The sequence below is a fragment of the Neodiprion pinetum genome, chromosome 4 (genome assembly GCF_021155775.2).
Source record: "Neodiprion pinetum isolate iyNeoPine1 chromosome 4, iyNeoPine1.2, whole genome shotgun sequence".
Classification (NCBI taxonomy): domain Eukaryota; kingdom Metazoa; phylum Arthropoda; class Insecta; order Hymenoptera; family Diprionidae; genus Neodiprion; species Neodiprion pinetum.
In genome coordinates this window covers 15,914,844-15,942,656 of record NC_060235.2, presented here as the reverse complement: position 1 = coordinate 15,942,656, position 27,813 = coordinate 15,914,844, and the positions used below count along the sequence as shown (strand labels likewise).

The 27,813-nt window shown below is 37.8% G+C and overlaps 2 protein-coding genes across 4 annotated transcripts; one reads left to right on the top strand and one right to left on the bottom strand.

Annotated features, from left to right (window-relative positions):
- The first annotated feature begins 532 nt into the window (after nt 1-532).
- Nucleotides 533-6,777, top strand: LOC124217944 (BLOC-2 complex member HPS3). The gene is made up of 3 exons (XM_046624155.2): nt 533-4,332; nt 4,494-4,611; nt 4,714-6,777. The coding sequence occupies exons 1-3, from the start codon at nt 1,093-1,095 to the stop codon at nt 4,893-4,895; spliced, it is 3,540 nt and encodes a 1,179-aa protein (XP_046480111.1). The 5' UTR covers nt 533-1,092; the 3' UTR covers nt 4,896-6,777.
- Nucleotides 6,543-27,813, bottom strand: LOC124217947 (facilitated trehalose transporter Tret1). Of its 3 annotated transcripts, XM_046624170.2 has the most exons (9): nt 19,558-19,984; nt 18,075-18,587; nt 9,877-10,006; nt 9,639-9,774; nt 8,853-9,306; nt 8,393-8,642; nt 8,104-8,313; nt 7,801-7,993; nt 6,543-7,695 (listed from the first exon to the last, which is right to left on the bottom strand). In XM_046624170.2, exons 2-9 carry the CDS (start codon nt 18,092-18,094, stop codon nt 7,451-7,453), a joined length of 1,638 nt encoding a protein of 545 aa, XP_046480126.1. In that variant the 5' UTR covers nt 18,095-18,587; nt 19,558-19,984; the 3' UTR covers nt 6,543-7,450. The 3 variants fall into 3 exon arrangements, with proteins under 3 accessions (XP_046480126.1, XP_046480127.1, XP_046480125.1); XM_046624171.1 differs by lacking the exons at nt 18,075-18,587; nt 19,558-19,984 and adding an exon at nt 27,700-27,813; XM_046624169.2 differs by lacking the exons at nt 18,075-18,587; nt 19,558-19,984 and adding an exon at nt 25,777-26,052.

Genomic DNA, 27,813 nt, shown 5'->3' with positions numbered 1-27,813 from the left:
ATTTATAAGCTTGCAGGAGTGATTTTCTTGCAACGTATTAATCACTTGTGAGTTTTGATGATATATATTAGTATACTGTCAGCAGTAGCAAAAAAAAAAAAAGAACTAAAGTATATTGCAAAGTTCAATATTAAAAAAAATGGACATGAAATAAGTGATAAGAATATTGTCTCTATTATAACCACAAGCTATGACCGCCAATTGTTCTATCGGAATCCTTTATTTGAGGCATTATCAGAAGAGTCAATATAAGTCACAACGGCTGCGCTTCACCAGAAACTTCAAGTGATGTATATTTCAATTACCGCCAGAAATACCGCTGTATTGTCCTCGCATTCGTTCAATTCTTTCTATAAACGCGTTGTGTCTCACGTTTAGTTCCGCTGGTTTACTTCAAAAGTCGAAAATGCACGTAACGAAAGTTATTATTTACACGCTTAAAAGTTGTTACGATTTATATTTGCCATTTATTTATATTAATTCGTACCGTATAACTACGAGCACGTGCGGAATGCTCAAATTTATTTGCGCCAATAGAATGCGGCTCATTGCGGCTCTGACGATAATGTCGTATGCTGTAGTTTTTCTTTATCATCAGATGATTCTCAATTCTGCGGCTTCCCATTTGCCTCAGTTCTCAGTCACGATTTGGAACCATCCGTCACTTGACAGCTCGATGAAAACAGCATGGAAAATTATTTCAATTCGGATCTCCGTATTTGTATGTTTAAAACTGCATTTCTCACGGCATGTGTTCAGTTCAACGTGATGATCTGCAATCTCCCCTTTGTAGAGAATAACTGGTAATATAACCTTGTGAAGTTACAAAAAAATAATACAAACACAGACTACGCGGATCGCAATTTAACTGATGTTTAAGCCCTTCCCAGTTCTGTACGTCATGCAAGCCGTGCTCACGAGTAATTAATAACACACCTGACGCACCACAACGAAAAAAGGAGTTCAGTCACACCCAAAAGCGAATTTTTAATCCATCTACTCAATCTTATCTGTGACAAAAAGTTACGCTTAGTGTAATTCAAAATCAACTGAAGCCATTTCCCAAGAATAATTAACACATCAGAATTAAAAATGGTACGTGTGATTCCAGTGCATAATTTTTTGAGCCAGAACGTGGCCACAATAGAAGAGCCCACTGCATCGTGTGTAGCATGTAATCTTCACGGAGAATTATTGTTGTTGGCATTACCAACCCATTGCGTCGAGGTTCATGATCTCAAAACGTCTGACCTGAAACTTCTCACAGTATTTCCAACCGTCGATTTGGTATGTCAAATCCTCCACTGCACAACAGGCGATTACGTCGCAACTCTGGAATCAAAAATATCAAGAGATGGTCTTACGACTAGCTACTTTGTAAGAGTTTACGTTAATTGGGCACTAGTAGAAAGTCAAGGACATGCCATGCGAGCAAGAATAGCAGGCAGAGTAACACCGAGCTTAAACCGTCCTATGAATAGTCTGGAGATGATAGAATTGCCTCTCAACGGTCAGCCAACGGTTATAGCATGCTGTCAGATGACAGGAAACCTACTTGTTGCAATTGGCTGTAGCGCTATTCTTCACGAGTTTAAGGTAGAGACTCAGCAAACTTCGAAATTAAAATTTATAGACTTTGAGGCAAGGCCTTGGTCTTTGGGCTTCAGTTTTTCTCCTACTCGAATGGAAATCACAGAAGATTTCATTTGCATATTGAATTCAACGCACTTCCTCGCCTTTCGCCTAACGAATCCGATGTACGATGACATTGATCAGCTCAGTTCTATTGCCTCAACGAATTCGTCTTCAGTTGACAAAACTTCGATATCTACAAATTTTTCTTCACTGGATAAAACTGAGAAGACATCAAGTTCCGGACAACAGGATTCATCTCCTCGTTCAATTGAGAATTTAAATTTCAAAACTACTTATAAAGGGCATGAACAATCCGGTGCTGTTAGCCTTGATTTGAATTCTCTGGTAACTAGCGATTCTAGATTAAAATCATCCCCTCGGGATAGCACAAAAGTGAATGTAGACCAGAACTTGAATAACAATAAATTACTCCGCTCTAGACTGGGTCCTAACAAGGTACGATCCAAAATTATTTCCAACCCGTACATAGATTGGGAAAGATTGGTATGCAACGAACACAATGAATTACAAAGGCTAGCATCACGGGGCATCGTGGAAACGAATTCACTTCCATTTACCGTTAATCTACCGTCTATAAGCTTGGAGAGAGCAAGTCCTGGACACACCTTGAATCCGTTTATATTGAATCCAAGCAACATGGACGTTGTGATAAAAACAACATCACCGGACGACGGTTGGTCAGAAAATTATGCAGTGAAAAATTTACTCCGTATAAAAATATCGAACCAACCCAAGAACTCGAACTATGATGGGGAGTCAGAGATATTTACTTGTCTTGAATTAAAACCTCTGTACCTGAAAAGGGAGTGTAACAGTCTCTGCTTAAAGAAGTCTATACTCAGGTCCGATAAGTTTAAATATCTTCATGGTATTACATGTATTATCTGTACCACTCAAGAGGGATATGTCTACCACTTTGCGGCAACAAACTGTGAGGATTCCAACCCGACTTGCTTGACAACCTATCCATTCACTGCACCCGTTCGTCATATTGCTTTGGAAAACACTGTCCTTCACGCGCTCACCGAAGCTGGACTCGAGTCCTATACTTTACGGTTGTCCCACCACATAGCTAGAAGTTTAAACTACATCGATAACTACAAAATCTCATGCCCCAGTGTATCGGAGCCTGTCTGCCTGATTGGCCTGCACCCATTTTTGGGAATGCAAAACTTATTGTATACCAGTAGTTGTCTCGTTCTTCTAGCCAGAGCAGAAAACTCCTGGACTTTGTACTCTTTGAATTTACCAAGCTCTGAAAATTTGTACTTGGATTTTTTGAACACTGCTAAACATCACAAAAACTCCAGCCCAATTACGTACAGGCACCTGCTCGGCGAAGCACACACAATACTGAGATTGTCTAAAGAAGTTAAGCGATTTACTGGTACATCCATTACGGATACGTCAAATATTAGTCAAGATGTCCCGGATTCTAGGATAGAGAGCTTATACAGCCAGTCGTGCGCCTTGTTGGGGGATTTCTATGTCAATTCTGATTTACCAACAGAATGGGAATTGAGTATTCCTTATTACAGAATGTCCCAGATAAGAACTGCAGAGATTATTTCAAGGAAATCAACAGCCAATGCTCCTGGTTTGGTCAGATATCTGAGTGAAAGCTTAGCAAACATGAGAAGCGGACCCGAAGCGGATGCCCTTTTTCAAACTCACAATGTAGTAGACTTATTAAGTTCAGAAAGTGTCGAAGAATTGTCAATTTTGATACTGAGAAGTTCGATATTGAGAGAATACGCGACTGACAAATTGATTAATGTTTTATCGAAACAGGTATCTAGCGACTGCGCAAGATTGGCAACCGTGCTGCTGTACCTGCAGTCAGAGAAACAAGAAGTGGCCAAGGAAGTATTGGCACCAATATCAGAAGTTTTCGTTGAGAAGATGGTCCTCGAGCATTGGCACCTTCTGTTCGATTCAACTGCTTTGAAAAAACGGAGCCGAGCTGTGCCAACCTTCTCGGAATTCTCCGGTATTTTGATGCAACTGAAAACACGAATATTCGCCGAGGTTCTGACCCAGCTTATCGATGATGGTATTCTAACGTTGCATCAAGTTGTGCAAGTGTTTTTAGAGTATTTACCATCTAGAGTTGGGAGGGATGGTCATGATGCGGCAGCAGCATTGCAGCTCTTTATAGAAACATACTTTCAATGTTTCTACGGTGATAAATCGTTGGAGCGGTCTTGCTGTTCGATAACCGAGACAGCAAACGATTTTGCAATTGCGGAAGCCTTCCGAATCCTGGTGAGATCATATCTGGGCAACTTGACACAGTCAAAAGTATACAAAACAGTAGAAAACATTACAGATTGTAATCAAAATGAAGAAAAAGCGTACCTGTTTGCCAATAAACGGCCTTTGTATCTTAATAAATTACCCCCCTACTCGACAGAGTGTAAAAGAGTACAGCGTCATGAAGAAATAAACAATATGTGTGATGTATTCAAATCAATTCGTAGCGAAGTACCAAAACTGCAAGCCTTACTGGCCAGTGGATACCTACCTGCCGAATGCATACGAGAAGTAAAGCAATTTTTGGAGACCCAAGAAATCGAGGGCCATCTTGCATTAAAATCGCTATGCATAACCGACAATGAGATAGTTACACGGATGCTTATGATAGAATACCCACAGGCTGTACTACAGTATGCAAAGGTTTGCTTAAATTATGAAAACCATGAAAAAAAGATATCACTTCTCAAACTCTATTTAAATTTATCTGTTCTTGATGCGAAAGAAAATGAAAATAACACTCTAATACTCAGATGTGTTTAACTTTTTTCCTCAATCTCAATCTTATCACATTCAATCCACAGGATAAATATACCAAGGAAACTGAGTGGAAATGTTTGATTCAATTGCTGCAAAATGAAATCTCAATGCTGGACGAGGGTCAGGAATCTCAACAGTGCTTCTTTGATCAAATAATGAAAGGTAAAGTATCTGATAGCAAACGTAAATCAAGAAAATTCAGTTAGTATTCGATACCTATCCTATACTCACTTCATGTCAATCATCCATTTGTTATTTCTACAGACACACTGACGTATTTGGCACAAACTTTACCTTTGGATGAACTCTGCCGAGTTCTACCAAAGGAGGATGAAGCAGCATACAAGCGCTACACAGATGCTTGTCGTCGAGCAGGTCATGCGGACCATGTAAAATCGTTGATTGTCGCAACAGGTCATCAATTATTGGCTACATTAAATCTATAAAACTGTAAGTAGTAAATTGCGAAAATCTTACTCTACTTGTACATTGTCCTGAATTTAAAAAAAAGAATTTTGTCCTCGTTGGAAATTCATCCGTACAGTGCAGAGTATGTGCATTGGGTTGATATTGGGACACAAATTTAGTATATTGAATTTTGTTTTTCTTCCGAGCTATCCTACTTCTATACGTACAAACGGAAGTTCGTCATAGCTGACATACCTTGTATAATTTATAAGTATAAGAAATAAGTTGTTTATGTCAGGAAAACAAAGTGAGAGAACACTGATTGAGAACTACATAAATTAGCTCTGTAATTTATCGTTGAGAATCTGATATTGCTTTTGTTTTATCAGCTAATTGCTCGAATTTCTAAAGTCAATGACTTTATTTTTTTTTTTGCACACTAGTCATTCGTAGTCATAGAGATTATATAATATATAACACATGAGATGCCAGGCGATCCAGAAAAATGTAATGAAGATATTACTTGTTTGATGGTTAATCATATTAGATACACGGTTTATGCCAAAGTACTTATAACAATGTACGATAGAATATCTCAATTTGTTACAAAGCTGTGACTGATGATTCGATTCATTACAGTTGAATCTGCACTATTTAAACGTAATACACATTATGCTTTATTTTCAATTATCGGTTTTGGAAATTCTGTCATTGTCGCTCACTGTCGTTATATTTTATATCTATTCCAACAAAGCTGATAATTTAAATGGGTGAAAATTGTAAAGTTCACAAGGAAGATCTTCCTGTAATGGACTAAATTCGGCTTCTTAGCTAAATTCAGATACTGTTTGGAACCAACTATCAGATAGCTACTAGTAATCAATTAATAACTGATGTTAACGAAATTTTAAATGATAAGATTATAGTTATATATATGCATATTATATTAAATATAATGGACTGTTGAGTGTTTTTACATATTATAAGTAGAGATTAAATTTTAAAACAGTTTAAAAATTTCTAAGGCGTTTTGTTATTCTTCAACAGTATCTTAGGCAAAGATTTACAGAATAATAAGTATACTTAACAAATTGTCACACTAATTGTAACAGGCAAAGTCCAAGTTCTCGGTTTAAACTGTGGTTCCCACTTTGCTACGAACTATAGCATTCACTTTGCCAATTATACTTAATAATTCCATATCCCAAATTTTTTGTCTTAATCAATGATCACATAAATTAGATATTGCAATATAACTGATCTGATATTACACAACGCTTTAGAAAGTAAACTGCAGTCTTGATGTGCCTTTAGGATCTGTCTCTCTTTGTTAAACTATTCATATAAATTATATTTCAAATTTCGTATCGTATACATCGATGAATTAGTACGACGTAATAAATGAATGAAGTTAGAAAGTATCGCTGTGTCTGTAAACGAACGGTAAATTAAACTTATTAATGTTACATTAACGGTGCCGTGGTGCATGTATATTGTCATACTTACCTCATTTGTATAGTATCAGTTTGATGATCAATCACGTAATAAATCGATCAGAATCTTACTCGGAAATGATTTGCAGTCATTTCCATCGGATTGGATTTCATGCATCTACCTCGAAGGCAAATTTAATATTCCAAGCAGTAGAATAAATAGTCTTTGACGTGAAACTACACAGACGTTAATACATGTATATCACATTTATTTTAATTCAATTCACAATAATTAATTTTTTTAAACCAACGGATTCGCGTAATTTTCAACTATGTAACAACTAGTGTTGCTTTCGCATTTCAACATAATAAATAGATTTGAGATACGTGTAGTGAAGGCACCATTCTCCATATTTACTCAGTACATCTTTGACCTGCAGCTACTAGAAAATCCAGTAACACTTCTACAGCAAAGAGGTCACAACGGGTTCATGTTCAAAAATATGTTCGAAGATGTTATAAATTATAAGTTAAAAGTAAATGATGAATAACAAGTGTAGTGTTCACTGAAAAGACGAATTTGAATTTCTAGTCAATGAATAGTTTGTCAATTACTTCTATCTATACGCTATAAATATTTATACATATATATGTATGGTTAGCATCTTACAACGCTAATTGCATTTGTTTGAATTTGTCTGGAATGTGTTTACAAAATCTTGTCTAACTCCTAGCTTTGTTATTGCAACGGTATGCGAATATGTAGAGATGTTGATTCGAAGAAATCTTGATCTAAATTGTTTTTCACTAATATCAAAATGGATATACGGTCAACAAACTCTTTGTCATTCTCTCGCCGCTAAGTACAAACATTCTATCATACAATTATATGTATCTGAGGTAAGACCTATCGTACAATACAGTTAATCAGCCAGATTACACGAAGTATCTTAGTTCGAGTATAAAACCAAAATCTACAAAGTAACAATTTAAATTAATACGTAAGATTCGTAAACGTGATTTCAAACATTCTCAGCTGAATAGTTGTCCAATGAAGTTCATGGTGTCATCGCTGATATTATTGTTATACGAGTCACTTGTATAAATTTTCTAAACATACTCTACTCCACCATATCCTACAGTCGAATTTATAATACACATTATACCATCTCTTTTGACTTTGGATTGAGAGGTTCAGACACGGCTGCATTTGCATCTTGCTTGGTGATCTTGTGAACATTTCGCTTCTTTAATTTCGATTGTGAACCGATTGCCACAAAGTTATTTTCAAAGTATTCTTCAATGTCTGATAATTTTTTGCCATGAGTCTCTGGGAGCATAATATAAACAAAGACTGCTGTGCCCAGTGAGACTGCAGAAAAGAACCATTGGACACCATGTGATCCTGAAAGAAGGAGAGTTGTTAATTGCTGGGAAAATAATATCACATTTACAGTTTCAGTCTACCTCTTGAAATCTCATTTTACAAGTATGTGGACCCTATGCCTACCTCCAAACAAATCGGTGAGACCTCTGTAAGATTGGACTGCCGCAAACATTAGAACATTTCCTATCGAATAAATAATAGAATTAGCTAAACCTCGGATGTCCGTTGGAAACAGCTCCGCCGTCATGGTCCATGGTATCGTCAACATCCCGATCATGGATGTGGCAACGTAAAACAGTAAACACGCAACTGGTATCTGAAAGAATAGATGTAGTCGACAATGTCATCGCTTACACAAAGAGCCGATTCTAGTTGACCGGCTGTGAGGTGCTCAAGGCTAAAAACTGTGTACCAATGATAACTCACCCAGTCTCCTAAGTTAACCTTCTGAATCTTCATAGAATACGTATAATAACCGGATATCAGCATAAAAATTGCCATGCCGACAGACGATGTTATACATAACATCCTTCTCTTAAATCGTCTCAATAAATAAGTGTTACCTATCGAACAAACGAGTCGGGTCAAGCCAACCCAGATCGACGCTTTGTATGGATCTACATTTACCTCAGCTTCCTGAAAACGTTAAAGCAATACTTTTAAAAATATGTTGCTTCATGATAAGACTTGTTTCAGATGAAACGTAAATATTAACCTCAAACCATGTAACCGCATAGAACAAAGTGATATAGATCCCGGAATACTGTTGGAATAGGAAGAGCAGTATCAAAATGAACATTGGTTTCCAACCGGTTGGTTTGAGGAAGGAGCGTAACTTAGCACTTGTACCCTCATGCTTGCTCCTTCGTTGTTCGCTTAGTCTAATTTCATGTTCTTTCAAAATTGTATTGTACATATCCTCAGCTGCCGTGACTTTGCCTACTTTTGGTGCAAATCTGTATATCCTGGAACGGAAGGAAAAATTCAAAATCCATATTTTTGCTGCATGCACGAATACCATGCTATCTTTCAGTATTTGTTGCATGAGGATTCTGAACTATAATTGGATCACTATTTTGGAGTGGCAAGAAAAGCCAGACTTTATAAGAATTATAAAACTTGGATAGCTAAGCGAAAAAGAACAATTTTCAATACTCTTGTTCGAATTTTCTTACCATTCGAGGGATTTTTTGGCTGCATCGGGCCTTCCCTTCGCGATAAGCCACATAGGAGATTCTGGTAAAAATATTAATAATACCAATGGTATGGCAGCATAAATAATGCTGATCCAAGCAATAACGCGCCAGCCCAGGTATGCACCCTTGATATAAGATAGGACCATTCCGAAGGAAGCCAGACCTGGTCCAGCTGCAAGCAGAGATCCCCTGAATTCCGGTCCAGCAACTTCAGTGATGTAAACCATAGCTGGAGCCGTTCCCATAGCAGAAGCCGATCCGGTTAGGACTCGACCTACCAATATCATTGGAACATTGGTAGCTAGCGCAATCATTATCCAACCAATGGTGCTGGGGATTGCAGCAAGCTGAATTGTTTTCAGACTGCCGATAGCTTCAGTGAAGAATCCGCCAATCAGTGCACCAATTGGCACACTCAGCACGACAATGCTGGCTGTAACAAATAATTAGTTGAGTACTTTCAATATTACATACAAAACACCTCGAATCATTTCTCAAGGTAAAAGTGGTGTGATACAGTGAGATAACATCGGTAACTGTGTCAAACATTAAATTGGCAGTTTCCGTTGGGGAGCGATGAGATAGAAATCTAATCTTTTATGCGTAATTAATTGATAAGTATTTTCGTTCCTGAGCAATTATATAGATGATAAGAGGTAATTAATATTTCAATCCCCTGGTAATAATTCAATTCCTATTTGTAACATACATTGTATACAAGGCATATTGGCATCGCCTTCGCATTGTTTAAATATCAAACCATACCCATCCATGAGGTTTCGGTTTTTGTAGTGGGAAGGTCTTCTTGATTCTTCTCGAGCTGTGGAACTAAAACTGCAGAATATGCCATGGCTATCCCGACAGCGACGTGAAACGACGTTGCCATCACGCAGGCTGCAAACTAAGTAGTGGGATTTTTAATGATTATAAAATGAAAAAAACAAGTAACGCATGACAATTTATTTTTTTGTTCCAAAAAGTTTTATTCATATACGTATCATACCTGTGGCAATGCAGCCTTGATGGAAGGTGGTTCTCTGAACCCCTTATTGAGACTTCGCGAGGAGACAATTGCATCTTTAAAACATTCTCGTTCATTTTCCTCGATATTTTTCGACGCCTCCTTCTCAACACTGCAAAAACAAATGACATCTTTACATTCACACGAAAGCGGACAAATTGGTTATAATTTTCTAAATGTTATGCATCAATTCGTTAAAATTAATTGTTTATCTCTATTTCTGTTACGTACAATGCATGTAAGTACAGAGTTGGGAACATAAATGTAGGTGGGATAGAAACTAATTCACATTAATAAATATATAGTTGCATTCTTTATTTATTGTTCGACCCCTAAATACATTGCATTGAATTCCGTCAAATAATTAAATCGTTCGCTTATCGTTGGTGATGATCTATTTAAATAATTGTGCAAAGTTTAAAAATTAGCAGTTTACAACTCGAAGTTTCGAACGTCTTCAAATCAATACCCGTAATCAGCATATGGTTGAAGTTAGTAACATTACTGTAACGTTGCAAGTTCAAAAAAAAAAATCGTTACTTCGCACCATTAGAATTGTCTGAGATTTAGCAAACCATACTGAATCAAACATACCCATATTTTTCAAAAGCCAACTTCTTGAAAGTCACTCCAAAATGGCCAAATAATGAGATTCTTCCTGATGTTTCGTGACGTTAACGTTACTTACTTCAACCTTGTCAATCAGCCCTCAACTGTTTTTGTTGTCGCACTTTAGGTTATTGCCCGATTCTCGGACGGTTCAGCTCAGCACGTGAGCATGTCGATTCAATCGTATTTCCAACTTATTCGCGCCTGCTCCAAAGAGCCAATGAAACCTTGAACATCAGCCCTTGTGTCGGTTCGAAATAAACGCGTATCACAACAATAGGAATGAAGGTATAATTTTCCCACGTGCTAGTACAGCAACTTTCATAATTCTGTAATTACAGGGTAATCGAGTTTTTCACGCGCAGCTCTCGAAAATATGCGAATCGTTTTAATGGTTTCACAATACGTAAATACATACACATAAATACCCTAGGTATACATGTTGGTACTCTAACTCGATTGATGCATTCAGCGTGTGTATGCATGCGTACGTACATGGTATGTACGTAGGTAAAGCGACCAGAGTAGTTGTCTGATAGCAGGAGTCGTATCAATTGAAGTGAGTCTTTGCAAACGGCGAAGGACGAATTTATGTAACCCAGGCTACTCAGATAATGAAAATCAATGTGATACAGAGCAGCGCCGCTGTCGCGTATTATTGTTAGTTGGAACCGGCACGCGAACAGCGTGAAAATAGAACGGATCAAACAATAAGATTCTATTCGTAGTAATTGGGTTCATCTTGTTCGCGAAAACAAAGAACTTACTAATTGCAGAAATATGTTATACGTTTCGTAGAATAGTTCCAAGCTTTTGTCGCCGGTTTCTCTTTCGTTTTTCTACGTACATATATACATGAACATTCGCGAGTACAATTCGGGATCATCTCTGTATCACCGTGAAGACTTGTGTATAAAGCATTAACAGACACTATGAGGTCACTGGCCGATTTGGTGCAGGCGTCGATGGCGTTTGTTAAAACATTGACGAACAAGCGAGAAATAAGAATTGGACACACTCCTAACGGTGGTATGTCGCGGTGCTAATGCCAAAAGGGTGTATAATTTTTTTTTATCGCCAGTGGTTCCGTAGACTTACTTTCAAGCTAAATATTGAAAAAAAGTATATACGCCCTTTTGGCTATAAAATTTGTTTTTCTTTTTTTTTTGTCAATGAAAAAAAAAACAAGAATCATACGCTCTTCTGGCAGTAGTACCGCGACATTTTCTTACTCTTCGCCCGGAAAACATAGAGCTCGCTGATAATCCGGATTGCCGAAAACAAGATCGTTTCCCCGTTGTTTCGCATGGTAATAGACGTTGCATATTTTTCTTCTTTTTTCCCCATCCGAATCGCGGAGGACGCGATCACGAGGTTGTGGTCGTCGATTGCGCGACGTTTGCGACCGCGACGCGTTACGCCACTGCAATTTCAATGGCACTTGTCTACAAATATAACGCAAACCACGAGTATTGAACAATCGTCGATTGAATATTAATGTCGAGCGCATGGTATTTCGAAATTATAGCAAGTAATACTAATACTAAAAGTCTGCACGAGGCTCGTATCGATAAAATGATCCTTCGATTAGAAATTTATTCCGAAATTCCGATTCATGCAACCAAGACTCGCGTATCGTTTGAAACACTATATTGTGGAATTCCTTTCATTTTACGCGAAGAGGAAATGAAGAACAATTCTTCAACGCCGAGGCCTGCGGAAAAAGCGCTGCAGAGTTTCAATTACAGCCAACACGCGCTGCCTTGTGCTGCGATAAAAAACAACAGCGGTCAGCTGTGATTAACCGTGACGCGAAACACAATATCCACCTATCTGTTGCATGTGGTATTGAAAAATTGCGTCAAAATTGAAGCAATTCGTTGTCGTCGCAAGTCAATTAGTAAGATATCATATCTTTATGGGCCCGTTAAACGATTTGGTAGACAAGTGGAGAGTTTCTTTTTATATCTAAGGGGTAAGGAAGCGGAGGAACGAATGTGCGCAGAAATTTGTGTAAATTACGGCGCCATTCGAGGTGGACGATTGTATGTGTTATTTTTCACCGAGAACAAATGACACAGATATTGTCAGACATGATAATCGCGAAGTGTCGAGACTAACAATAAGGGATTTACGGAAGGTAGATCGGAATTAGTAGAGGAGTTGTAGAGGATTATTGCACCGTGCAGTACAGCATTGCCCTATAATAAACTAATAAAATCTTAGCAGCTGATCAACGCAAAGATAAGAGAACCAGCATTTGGGGATAGTTTAAATATCCAGATTTGAAAGAGAGCACATCAAATACGGTTGTATTGCGTTGATAACAGAATTCTGCCTGTATGTACGTGTATCAAGCCCAGACAATGTTTACTGCGTATATACAATTAGACATTATGTTTATACATATTCAGCCGTACAGGAATAATTATTAGTTGCCAAATCTGAAGCTTATAGGATGGATACACGTCTCCTTTTTACGACGACGACGCCTGTTTCAGCAGCAGGGCGTGCTCGAGTATCAGATTATGATGTACAGCGTCGATCGTGTTTCCTATTGTATTTGCTCATTTCTATACAACGGTTCAAGATTGTACATTTTTTCATTCCCCTTTATTTTCTCACCGCTTTTCGCCTGCCATTAGATCAAGTCTTACCGCACTAAGTGTAAACCGAATTGTGAGCAATCACATTCCACGAACTCTCTCGAGTATATTTTCCCCATTGTAGCGAGAATAATAATCCCTATTTTTCAACTGCTGCAGAATAGCTAAGTAGAGAATATGTAATAATGGTAATAAATAGGCGTATACGTTGCAAGATCTGCCTATATGGTAACGCGTGTTATTTTCGTTAAATACTACGAGCTCTTCGTCCGCCGTTACACACCGTAACTTCCAGAATTAATAACAATTAAAACTGATTTCAAGCGATGTCGGTTTATTACGGTTTTTATTATTATTATTATTACCATGATTATTATTAAAGATCTTCCCATTACGATTGTCACCCATTACGGCGTCGGAATTAAGAAAACATGGCCAGAAACCTTGAAATAATAATAACAACGAAGGAATAGAGTAGGCATTATATACTTATGTGTATGTTGACGAGCGAAATTTATGTGACGACGAAGACGCGAATCGGACTGTGCGGATAAAAAATAATTAAATAGGTTATATTACATGTGCGATTATGCGCGCACGTGTTAGAAATATATTACTGTAACGATCCAAACTGTAGTTTATATAGCAGATATGATGTGATCTCTAGCTTGTCTAAAGACGATGCCTATGAAGACGTATTGCATTTCTTTTTATACACAATCAATCATTGATTCAATATCTTACATATGCCTTATGTATTTGACTCGAAGACCCTTGTTAATCAGACAACATATAACAACTAGATCCAATTGGTGTCAATTAAACCGTGTTACCTTTTCCGACAAGCAATCTAAGCCTTTAGTGTCAAATATAGAATTAACACGCGAAGATGTCGGCTCTTTTTATCACAATTGTATTAATTTTTTTTTCAACTGCTACGAACGCTGTTCACAATTCTATGCGAACCAATTTGAAGCGAAAAGAAAACTAGACGAAGAAATTAAGATATTTTAATCGGTTCGTCATTTTTTCCGGTCAACATAATTCTTAAAGCACGTACGCGTAAATACGCGGCAGCAAAAATTTTCAGCATACATCGTTAAGTGGAATAATACCTGCATCTGAATATAAAATGTGCAATAAATAAATGTCACAGCGATAAGTTCAGCCTGTTCGCAACTGGATATTTTCAATAACGACTGATTGTTGGGAGCGTATATGTAAACGATATATTCGTTCAGCTTAGGGATATAAAAAAAATAGTCACTATTATTGTCAGCTGTTCGGGACGACTTAATTTATGTGCCTACGAATTCGCAATTTCGTATTCAGTAACTGGAAATCTAACTTCTGAGAAGTAGGTATAATACGATAGGATAGGTGCAAGTCATATCCTGCAGTGAGATACATACCGCGAACGAAAAGAAGGCCAAAGGAGGCTCCTCGAGTATGTTGTTGAAAAAAATACTTTGCCATTGTCGACAATATTTCGCTTCTCGGGTATCTACATCGTAGGTGTACGTAATACATCAATAGAACTCTGAGCCCTTGAACCATCCAGCATTGCGAGATTACAAACTTGGCACGTGAATCAAGGAAGTAAGTCCAAAGTTTCACTGCGCTGTGTCGTTATACTTGTGTTTGTTTTACTTCTTTTTTTTTCGTTTATTCGCGGCATCGATGGCTAAGGAAAGAGTTACAAAATATGTGTACGAAAAATCCCGATAGCTTAGCCTTGAATATTTTTTCATCCTTTTGCACTTGACGAGTGAATTCTTCCATCGTTGTGTTTATCTTCTCTTTCGTTTGATGACAGTTTATCGTTTTTATCGTTTTTTTTTTTTTTTTTCAATTCTCATTCGCGATTACGTAGTTTGGCCAAACGCCGACGTGTCGAACAACAGGAGCTTTGTGTATAATTATTCCCGCACGGATCTTACACCGTCGATAATTAATTTTGCCTAGGCCTACTGCTACCAGGTACGTATCCAGGTAATAATATTCGACATACTAGGTATTTATAATGTACGTAAAACAAATTTCAGAGAGGTGCGAATCTTGCAGAATAATCCTTATATCTATATGGCAAACAGACGCGTGTTGTACGTATAAGCTGTAAATGACCAGTTGGTTAACGACAACAACAAGACCTGATTCGATTTGTACGCGACGCAAGAGAAGTCGGTAATTCGTTAATTAAGCATTGCAGCTGAATTTAGTCACATTGAATACCTATATTGAAATCGCGCATTCACGTAATATGGTACATATATGCAATGCGTGCAAGTCTTTTTTTTTGCAGCATCAACAAGTCTCGGTAAAAATATTTTAACCTGTCTCTTCGAGTCATTATATATGTGCGTGCGTGCGTGTGTATACATATATATACATACATATATATATATATATACATATAGTTTTTTTTTGCACACTACACACGATATTTAAATATATAAAAAAATCGCCGATGGTAGGGTAAGACGTAGGTCGGTTTGGTGTGAAATGCTTAATGTATGTGAAGAAAAAACCAACTGACCAAAAGTTCGCTCGACTCTCTTACGTACGGAATATTAATTATCGTATTCTATCCCAGAAAAGTTGTTGCGAGTATAATAATAGCTCGATACCCCCCGCCCCAATCTACATCGTTATATATCGTTTGTGTTTAAACGGAACGGCAGCATTGGAGGTAGGTAACAAGATACGAGCGACACCGTGGCTTAAGAATCGATAGCGTCCGATGATTGTTGTCGAATGATCGATAGCGCATTCCTATCGACGTGTAAATACAGTCGTACGGCTCTTGTGTATTGTGGTGACCTTGTATTTTCTCTCCGTTTTCCTGTCTCATCTCCCGCTATGCTTGTGTAACTCTAGACGCCGCGTCACTTCATGCTCATATAGGCATCGCCGCGTAACGTTTAGGTATATTAGCTACAAATGGTAACGAGGAAAATGATTTGAAATAATTTTCCGTTGTTTTACGCGATTTGCCCCCCCCCCCGCGGTTTCCGATCCATATCGGAAACATATCCAATAATGTTATCGAGGAAAATTTACATAATCAATCATTTGACAAATGCAAATGAAAAAAAAAAAATAAATAAAAATAAATAAATAACAAATAGGAAGCAATAATAGCTATGTAAAAAAACGGTCTGATTTATACTCGGAACGCGTTTATCATACTTTACATCCTACGCGGTACATAAGACTCACTGAAACGGGGAGCGTCAGAACTAGTTATAATATACGGTCAAGTGTATGTACCTAAGCTCCTCTTTCCTCCTCCTCCTCCTCCTTCTCCGTTACACCTATGCACTCACCTGCAGTAGTATGCGACATGCATAATGCATTGGGACATGCATGTGTGTCCAAGTCGGGGAGTGGGGGGGAGGTCGAGGAGCGTTGCACTCGCCTCTGTCAGACTTTACGGCGTTAGCGGCAAAAGCCACGCGCACGTGTAGCAGCTCACGATCAGCTGTATTCTTCGCGCGCGATCGATCATAGCATATCCCCTCCCAAAGAATACCCAACCTTTCGTCCTTCCGCCGTGACGAACATGTATTATCACGTGGAATCGATTCTTCCTTTCCCTTACATTCCAACTTTACGACGAGATTACATGCCGTTGATTGTTTACTTTTTTTTTTTTTTCAATTATTTTTGGAACGACGCGACGGTTCTCTACGATCGACAGTGCGGTGTCTTCCCTACTGAAAATGTTCATGTGTCAAGTCGTATAATGTTTTGAAAGAATTCAGCGTGTAATTTATTACACGGTTTGTTTGGAACATTCTATAAAATGTATAAGAAATCGCATAACTAATTATGAAAGCCCGAATCATCAGATATACTGGATCAAAATTTATCTAGTATATCTGATGATTCGTGCTTTCGTGATTTATTACGTCATTTCTTATATATCTTATCGGATTTACAAAATAAATCATTTAATAAATTACACGCTGAATTCTTTGAAAACATGATATGATTTGACACATAAACATTTTCAGTAGTGTTCCTTCTCTAACCTTTTCTGTTTTCCATTTGCCCTGGCCTTAATACACCGCAACAAGTATATTTACAGATAACCAATATGTACGTGACACATATATCAATCGCCGCGGCGTATATCAAGGATTTTATTTGCAAATAATGTCTGGTTAGATAACATATTTTACTATATGTATCACTTAATCATTCCGCCTTCACGCTCTCTCTTTCTCTTTTTGTCGACTCATTAATCCCTTTTTTACTCGGGGTGAAAATATCAGCAGCAGCAGATTGTAATGTATAACATATGTAACAAACCCGACTGTAGAAAGTCAGATTTGCAAATCATTCCTACGACTCGCACGAATACCTACATTTCGCTACGTGTATACTATATACCTTCCGTTACTTATAGATATATACCTACAATGAGTTGGTGGGAAGAAAAAGAGGCTACACTTTTTATCGGGTCGGGTTCCCTCCGTCTCTCTCTTTTTTTTTTGCCCCCCATATCTGTCGGTCAAACGTATCAATCGAAATGCATTCACGCTTCCACAGCTTCTTACGCATTACAAACGCACACGTTTTCAAATTGCTTTGAGCAATTTTTTTTATCACACGTTTTGAATGATTTTATTTTTTATTTCTCTCCACTAGCGGTAAACGTTGAGTGAACGTATATTACGTCAACGATTGTAAAAGTTTCCGTTGACTTTGCGGGGAATTCTGATCGCGGATTGAAACGATGACAGCAATGCCGCTCCACGCTGTGCAACAGTTTGATACCGGCTCTTTCTCTTTCTCGACGTAAAGGAGAACACGTGCCGCGCGTGGTTTGCATTCCCATGATTTTCGTATCATCGTCATACAATCCTCGGATGGATTAGAATTACTGAACAATGTTGCCGCAGGCGTTCGAGGACGGCCGATTCCTATTGTATGTGTGGGTAAATTACACGTGCAACTCACCTCAGCGAGTACGGATCCATGTTCTTAGCTGGAGTGTAGTAGTAGTAGTGGTAGTAGTAGTAGTAATAGTAGTAGAGTAGTAGTAGTAGTAGTGGTGGTAGTAGTAGTAATAGTAGTAGTGGTGGTGGTGGTGGTGGTAGTGTAGTACTAGTTGGGAGTTTTCGCCTTGTTGCCTCTTCTGTTTATTTACGAATTATGTAGACAGATGCATATGTATGCGTATGTCACACTTCACGCTCTGTTAAATTTAGTTTCGGCTTTTCGTATCTTTTTCCTTTTTTTTTTCTCGCTCTTCTTCTCGCGTCTCTTCTTTTTATGGTTAACCTTGATTGGTCTCCGGTTGCTGCGGTGTCTAGATATATGTCTTCGAATTAAAATTCACTCATCTGTACGTATAGTAAAAAAGTCGAATGCGTGTGTGTGTATGTGTGTGTGTGACTGTGTTCTAAAAATTTGTTTCTCGTCAACTCCTTCCGTTCCGGTGCGGTGAAAACCTCGTTTTCATATTACCTCCTGAAACGTAAGAAGAGATCAAATCTGTGGGTGAAGAAACATCGAACGTTTTTTTTCAAACGCAACAATACTGTAATAACAATGATAAATCGTATAGTGTAACGAGGGAAAAAAAATGTTGTTCCAGTATATATTTTTTATATTTATTACTTCTTACGTGCAGGATGACTTTAATTTCGCGCGACACAAATCACGTGCATATTTCTAAAACACTAGACACCGTCCAAGGCTCGAGATACAAAACGTCTGACGATAAGCGAGTTCAAGTCTCGCGTAAGCCAATGCTGTTGTACGTAATACGACATACCGGGTGTACAGCAGCAATCACTTGCAGAGCCGAGCTACTTTGTATTTTGCCTTTGTTGTAAGTTGCTAAGGCCGCGGTCGGGTGTGCAGGTTCCACATAATGTAATGCATGAGTACATATCCTTGCTGGCGTATATACGACAGGCGTGCCGTGTCTATGTCCGTGAAGTGAAATTTGCGTTATACGCCATCGAGAGATAGGAGAGCACGATATAACACATATGATTTATTTTCTTATCTCGGGCAACCAGAGATTGACGATGGCATTATTGACACGCTACACGGAGACTTAGCGAAATTTATATTTTTCTCAGATTACGCGCGATGTGCACGTTTCTTTCGTTATCAACGCATGATACAACGCATTCCAGGTTCTCGGTGCTATATTTCTCTCTCTCGATTGTCGAACAGATAAAACTATTTAAAAACGTCTCGATTCGAATACGCGTTATTGAATACTCGTAAAATTTTCGCGCGTCGTTATCGAGCCGTAAAGCAGCCTGCTGTATAAAACATAGAGTGAGAGAAGAAGCCAGGCTACGATATACAGTATACGATTTATCACGTGTAGCAAGTAATCGTAATTTCATTCGCCGTCGCTCGTACAATCCTTAATTTATATACACACACGCTTATGTACATCATACAATAATACCGTACTTACTTTCACCCCTCCGCTCAGGCGTCGCCGGGGTTTTTTCCCTTCTAATCCTTCCTTCGATCGTTCCTCGCTTGTTCCACCAAAAGTCAGTGGGTCGCGTTAAATTGTCGAATACTCGTGCAGACGACGACGAGTTCGAAAGTCACGAAGCACTAGGAGAAGTATACGAAGACGGAAGAGGAAGCTTAGGACGTACGGGAGTGCAAAGGACAATGGACACGAGCGTGTTATTCGGTCGGGATGAGGATGCGTAGGCAGAGCGTTAGACCGCGAGTGGATGTATGCGTGTGACCCTCTCCAGTGGTGGCTGACTGACTTACCGACTGACTGCCGGACCGCACGGCCAAACAACCGCGACTGATCAGACCTCTGGAGTTTCGCAGCTACGGACCATCGACGGACCGGCTCTTAATTCAGGAGATCTGACAATGAGCCAACCCCGGAACGGCATGCGCCGGCTTCAGTACTCCTCACAGTCATCATACATCAGACATTGGCTACCAGCCGCCCCATAATTCCGCCGATGACGCCGGTCGACATTATCGCTCGCCAATCCGTTTAATTTTCACGCTAATTGCACGCCGATCTCGCGTATTAGATACACGACGTACCGATTGCTCGATATTAGATCGGATCAATTATCAGATACACGATTTTCTTAATTGGTAATTACCCGGAACAACATCGGGAACAATACCAACTGGAAATGATTATTATATCGTGTTTAAATGTCTTTATCTCTTGCCTCCGACAATCGTACGTGTTTTTTGGCAATGGGCTGTGCTTACTTACGATCGGACTGACTTGTAATTGTAAATTACATTTCCTTACGTCGCGATGATATTATAGGTCTGTTTTCTTGTCTTCCTGCCGCAGCGTCTTTGCGACATATACGTGTACATATTCGCAATACGGAAGGTGTAGAAAACCGTGTCTCTAAAGTTGTTGTACTCTTTCGTTATTTCAGAAATCCTCACTTGTGTACCTATACTTGTACAAGCACAAAGCATATCATCCTGCGATAGCCGGATAGTGTTTCTGGAACATTCGCAGCTCCGGACACATCGATACGATACGATATTTCCGAACTGATCCGTGCATTGGTATACGTGCAAATAGTTTGATTCCCCCAGTTATAATTGACCGTCGAGTTTCATGCGGTTAAAGAAATGTCGTAAGAACCCAGATAGAACACGCGTATAGATAATGTCCGAGTGACCGTCTCAAATACGTGTAGTACCTATCCGTAAAATCCGTTAATTACGGATAATGTACATATTATAGACGGTCTATCTTGCAGTCTATTTGTACGTTTTACTTTGCTGAATTACTTTCTTTTTGTATTCCTCATGCGAGTATTTTGATTCGTGGAGAATGTTTGGCATACGCAACGAAAAAAATTGACGTTCGTCAAGTGATTGCTGCTATATATAGGCAGTGAACAAATGTAGGTGATCCGATGAATAAGAAAGCTAATCCTCAGGACCAGGCGCGAATCCATGGCCGGGGGGGAGCAGAGCTCGTATATGTGTAATTACTTTTCTTCGGCTTTGAGACAAATCAGGTCTTCAAATCTTGAGACTTATTTTGATGAACCAATACCGCGACAAATATTTTTTCACTGATCTAACATTACCTAAGAATATTGCACACCAATAAATTAACGGCCATAGAGGGACAAACAAGGTAAAAATGCAATTCTCCGATCGTAGTTCATTGCCAATGTAATTAACTAGGGAGAAAAGTTTGCTGCCGCGGAATAAATTTCCATGTGTTTACTATTACAATCAGGGTTCTGAGGGTATCAGGATTCTTCAGATCGGGTCGAGTCTGGAAAAATCTATAAGTATCGGGTCGGGGTCTCGAAAACTTCTGGGTTCGTGAAAATGTCGGGATTCACGAAAACATCAGTTTTATCGAAATTTCTGTTATTAAGCTTAATAACTTGATATAATTTCTCGATTAATTCTCGATTAATTCTCGAGAAATTATATCAATTTATTAAGCTTAATTACTCGGAAACGGCTTGTCTGACAAAAATCTATAAGAAGACCTTTTTTGTAGGGAATTTAATTTTATAAAGGGATAAGTGAACATAAATTTTTTCACTTCAATATTTCGACAGTTCTGACCTAAAACATCAAATTATTACTAAAAATCAAAAATAGCGATGATAGACCTCTTAAAGTTATTATGAAGGGCTTAAAATTTCATGAAATTTTTTTTTTGCCATACTGAATGATATTCTCTATATATTTTTCGAAAAAAAAATAGTACATTTTTTTGGCCCAGTCTACTATTCACTATTAGTATTTAGCATTTGTCCAATATTACATGTCCAATATTAGATGAGTTAGGTTATCCGCGTTTCGGGTTTCTCGACAATTTCTGGTTTCCCGAAGATATTGGGTTTTACGAAGATTCCGGGTTGTCAGAATGTCCCGAGTTTCCCGAAGATTTCAACTTTCCCGACCATTCCGGTATCGGTAAAAAAACCCGTTTTGAATCCGAACTTTTTCCCTCCGAGATTTCGGGAATCCGCAAGGCGTAATTAAAGTACTATGAGACCTAAAAGTATCAGACGTACACTTATTGGATGTGAGAAAAAAAAAAAAAAATACAAAAAGTACAAAATAATTTTGCTTTCATGATTGACCTGACCGATTTGATTCAAAATTTAATGTGATATTGAGAGAGTCAAGAGCTTTTACAGATACAATGGACAGATTTTTAGTTTATTCGTCTTTATGCTCGAAAAGTATCACAGTAAGGAACAAAAATTTGAGAGAAAATAATTGTTCTTATCATGAATTTAAGAAGCTCAAAATCTGTCCATTGTGTCTACAAAGATTCTTGACGGTGTCAATATCACCCTGTTTATATATATATATGGGTCATGTCATTTCAACGACGTTGCGACGGTGACCCTCTTAGATTTTTATGATTTTTTAATATGTTTTTATACATATAGAAAGAAGTCCTCAGCTAAATTTTTAGCTCTTTATCTCTTCCCATTCCGGAGTTGTCGATTTTTGAAGAAATTAACGAAAAAAATTCATGTTTCTGACAACAATTGAAATAACCTAATTAAATACACAAATTTTTAAGTATTTTTTGATGCTCTTTCTGAAAAAAAATACAAAAATTGAAAAAAAAAAATTTTATTCATGCTTTTTTGGCCATTTTTAATCGAAAAATTGGATTTTCGTTTAATGGGACACTTCTGATTTTATCCAAAAAAATTTACCAAATTCTGCGTTAAAAAAAAAAATCTTTGAGCCATAATATAAGATGGGCTTTCAATAACTTCTAGTGAAAATAATTTAAAAACGAATTTTTTTTCAGTAATTTTGATTTATTTTCTCAACGATGTAACATATGGTGACATCAATACTATAATTATAATTTTAATCGATTTTTCCTTCAAGTAATTAATTAATTGAGTATAAAACAACATTGCTTGCAATATACTGCTCCATGAAAACGAGCCTTTGAAATTTATTCTACGAAATTGTTCACAGTTCAATTTACATTACTTTGAAATACATTCGTGAAATCAATAAAAATCTTAAAGTTTCAAACGTTGTGAAGGGATTTCGAAATCGCAATAATTTGTTGTAAATTAGCGATTTCTAGTAATCTCACAAAGGTTAATTAAAGAGTACCGACAACTGGGGCGTGTGATTACACAGCGGTTTTTAGAAAAAACAAGCATTCGAGAAACTTTGAACCTTCACCAATTTATATGGTTTTAAAAGCCGATTGTTTCCACTTTTGCTTCTCGAGCATACAAACCTTCATGAAGATTTTTGTTTGCTACTTCCGAATTTTCCTTTCAACTCCCAACCATTAAAACAAACTGATCCACAGTACGTTTCAAATTTGAACAAAAAAAATATCTTTGTGTTACATAAATGTCATTTGCATATCAACGGCCAAGGTAAGTTCTACTTTTCACAGTAGTTTTTGCTAAAAAAATATCGGGTCGGAGCGATTTGAAAAAATTTTTTCGGGTCAAAGCTATTAGTACTAATTTGTTTCACGTGTTAGTTGTTGACAAAATAGGCAGCAATAATTTTTATCAAGGCAAACCTTGATTAAAAGTTTAAAGTCTGAAAGTATGAAAGTTTAATATACAGTCATGATTTGCAGTATTTTTTACAGTAATAAATATACGTTTTTTTTTCGTATTTATAAAATTTATCATGCAATTTTATCTTTGCCCCCTCCACCCCTCTCCCCTTCCCCAAAATTTGTCCTGGATGCGCGCCTGCAAGGCCAAGAAAAATTATACATAAACAGTAAAAAGATTTGAATGCAGCGATTGTGAAAAATCTATGAAACGTAAACTCCAGTTTCGATAAGTGTAGGTACAATTTTATCAAAAGTAAACAACACAAGTATTTGTAACGTTCTTTACTCTTTTATTTTCGACAGCCTATATCCGTATAATTAATTATATCACAGCACGGGGTCTCTCCCAAGTAATTCGTGTCCACATTATTCCGATGGCTCCGTCTTTCTTGATTTTATTTCAATTAGGCATGTTTGGCCAAGTATAATTCATACCGCTCGAATGGCTTTCGCGTTACGTTATGTTACGTGTATTATATACATATGGCGCGAAACAGCTGCTTATTCGACTGTTGTGATAAAAATATAAATGGATATAATAAGGCGATCGGCACACATACGCATACATAGATACAATATATGTATACGATGTTTACCTGTCGTATATACGGCCACTTTGGGCGATAGTTAATTAGACAATGATTCATTAGCTGTGGGCTGCTTGGGATGGGTGTGTTGTATAAACGGCGTTGACGCAGGTCTACATTGATTAATAAAATAATATTATAACACGATACGCGGAATCACATAGGAGTATGTGTTTAATAATTATCTGGAAATCGCGAATCCGGCAATATTATAGTTCGTATAGCACAATGCGATCAGTCGTATCAGTTGGAAATATCTCATTGCCAAGTTGTTCGCGTAAGATCAGGTTGACACGTTGAAATTATCCAATTATCTACGTTTTTTTTCATGTTGTTTCGACGATATACGCTTGTCGCCTTCGTCGGCTGTATTACAAGATCAAATATGCCGATTTGTGCGGTTTTTATCGCGTGGGTGATTTAAAACGACGCCGTTTTTTCAGCGACCAGGTTATACCCTTGATTTTTGTATGCTATGCACGTTTATTACGTACGTATGACGATCGGTTGTCTGTGAGGGGATCGCGAGACAGGGCCGCAAAGATGTTCGGTACGCCATGCCGTCACAATTTGCGAACGTTTATAAGGTTCAACGAGGCACTTGACCCGCGCCATTGCGATACCACTGGATGATGAAACGGCACGCGGGCTCTCCGTACAATTCAATATCATCGTAAATCTTACGTGAAATAATGCGATGCGGCTTTATAAGGCACCGGATCGTTATCATGATATGAAGGTTAAAATATGAAATGTACGAAAAAAAAAAAGAAAACTGCGTATACCTATACAGCGATTGTTTTTACACATCCGTGTACCCTGTAGACATCGGAACTCAGTCGTAGCTTATATTATTTATTTGTCAAACAATGCATGGGATATGAAATTTGGCGAACGGTATATTCATGTAACTAGCGACCAGCTGCTGAGCGTTATCAGCGAATAAATAAGTGATTAAACGTAAAATTCACTCATGCGCAGTGGCGAAACGTATTTATTATTTATATATAGGTATCTGTGTTTTTTGTTTAATTAATTATTGATGAATAGTTAAAAATTTTCGAAACCTTCGGTGAATGCATTTCTTCTTACAACAAAGATATCAACGAATATTTCGAAAACTTACAGAATTGAGTCTATAATGTTGTTGAAATCTCGATTACTATTATAGGCCTTTCGTACATGTCATAATACGTTTTCAACTCGTGATTATGTACCGAACGATAAGACAGCATGTGAGCAATGAATTGAGAGTCGAGTGTATATGTATATGTATGTGCACATGTATATACACATCTGTAGCAGTATATTTTACATGAATCAGTCAGCCGCGTGTATAGAGTGACCAAATATCGTTCGTTACACATTTTATGGATAATATATTCCCATTTCTTAAATTAAATCATAAAATTTACCCAATTTACCGTAGTTTACGGGAAACGAAGAATAAATGTTAGTCAATAATGGAAATTCGAAAGAGTTTCTCTTTTTGTCAACTTACTCCGCAGGGCAGCCGTTTAAAAATTTCATTTCCTCCGTGCGGCGACACCTTCTGTCAAATCTCTTATTGTACGCTTCTGCACCATGTACGATTTTTCAGCCACACCGTTGACGATAGCAATCGTTGTAGATCGCATTCGAATAAATAATTATACTTGTATCGTATGATTGACAGTTAGTATAATGCGAGCAATACAGAACGTGAGTCTGCGAATTCGGTGAAATTTTTACAGACGATAAGGCGGCTATCTTTGCGACCCGAAGTCGACGACACTCCGATTTTAAATAATGGGTACTGATGGAATTTTTGCTCATACTTAATAACACGCACATATATATATACGATCTATGCATATATCGTATAATATTATGTACATAATTATAATACGTAGGTACGTAAACAATGGATCTGCCTGTCGCGTGGTGACACTGTTTTATATTTATATTGTAAAAATATTCTGTTTGCTTTAGTTTAAATAGTTTAAAGATACATGTACGGGCACAAGGTGTAAGATGTACTCATGTGTGGATTAGGTTTTGCCTATTTTTAGAAAAAATTTATCGCCGCTTCTACGCGGTAGTTATATCTATATGTAGCGTAGTACATCAAGTCCGTATAAATTATATACCCAAAGACATACGGAAGCCAGGGGCATGACATGCCTGCCTGTTTCTGTAATATAAGGTTACGGGTATACATACGCTAATATATGCTTGTATCATTGTATCGTAAAGTTGTGTATACAAATTGTTTGCGATCTTTTTATAATTGAGGAAACCAAATTCTACGTTGTAATATTTAAAAAATCAAATAATACACACGCGTGTACGAAGATTCGTGACTGACTTATATTACAACATAATATCTTGTACGCGAATTCTCGCGCGAAGAGAAACCTCTGCTCGAAGAGTTATACCACTTCCGTTCCTCACTCTTATCTCGCGATTTTTTAATCAAGCCGTTTTCTTACTTCCTCTCTACCCCGCATCCTCGCCTGTCATTCCGAAATTTTGTCATTGCGCAATTCACGTAGATATAATATACCGTAATAATATTCATGATTTCTACGTGCAAGCTTATAATTATCAGTTTTGCGCGTCGTTATGATTCTTTTCAGAGGCAGGTGTATTAATGTATATCGAGATATATGGGTATGCCTGTACTCCGTACCTTCGTAAATACAGCGTAACTAGCTATCGTATATAATTATAATATTATAATGCCGTTTTTCTTCGTTTGGCATGAAAAGATGAATATGCGACAATGAAGTAGAGTATACTATCGGCATCTCTTGTATGTCTGGCCTAGAATTTGTCGAATCCATTTGACCCCGCGCGTGACACCGTATAATTAATTAAGCCCAGGGTGCGAACGTATTTCAGCTTTTTATACGCGATATCTCTACCAGTTTGCGTTATAGCCCTGTCAGAATTGAATAATCAGCTATAGTGACAATTGGACAAAAAGGACAATTTCACGTCAACCGCAGGATCGTGTAACCAGCTCTAATTATAATTATTGACGTAATTTCAATTTTCAATCGCTCTCGTTGAATTCGTGATGTCTTTTGCGATTGTTTCTTTGATAACAGCGGGTAAAGTTTCGATATAGATATTTTGGAAGTACGGATATCACGCGACTATACACAACAATTGCACAATTTCCGGTAATTCTTTTCTTTTTTTTCTTGTTCCCCAAACGCATTTTTTATTTCAATTTGTTTTTTTATTTTTCACGCGGTACACAATATCTTCCATGTAAGAACGATATGCGAAGGTGAAGTGGGCCGTAAAAGATCTACATAATCCTAATCTGCGCTATAAAATAGACGTCAACTAGATATCAGGTACGAATTATACGTAATAATTGGGAATTGAAGCGAAGGAGTAAAGCGCGAGAAGAAAAGAAATGGTGAAAAATTACCTCTCGGTCCTCATCGCCCCGCGTAGTTTAATATCAGGACCGTCACAATTAGGGATGATGATGCGGTAGGGTCATGACATTCGACTGCTAAAGCACACTCTCGCGGTTATGAAC

What these genes read in the sequence shown, in the direction of transcription:
- LOC124217944 (XM_046624155.2), top strand. Translation starts at nt 1,093, where the DNA reads ATGGTACGTGTGATTCCAGTGCATAATTTTTTGAGCCAGAACGTGGCC. An exon ending in CTGTACTACAGTATGCAAAG is followed by an intron (nt 4,333 to 4,493) that starts GTTTGCTTAAAT and finishes TTCAATCCACAG; the next exon opens with GATAAATATACCAAGGAAAC. An exon ending in CTTTGATCAAATAATGAAAG is followed by an intron (nt 4,612 to 4,713) that starts GTAAAGTATCTG and finishes TTATTTCTACAG; the next exon opens with ACACACTGACGTATTTGGCA.
- LOC124217947 (XM_046624169.2), bottom strand. Translation starts at nt 25,805, where the DNA reads ATGAAATTTTTAAACGGCTGCCCTGCGGA. An exon ending in GCCAAAAAATCCCTCGAATG is followed by an intron (nt 8,643 to 8,852) that starts GTAAGAAAATTC and finishes CTTCCGTTCCAG; the next exon opens with GATATACAGATTTGCACCAA. An exon ending in AGGTTAACTTAGGAGACTGG is followed by an intron (nt 7,994 to 8,103) that starts GTGAGTTATCAT and finishes CTATTCTTTCAG; the next exon opens with ATACCAGTTGCGTGTTTACT.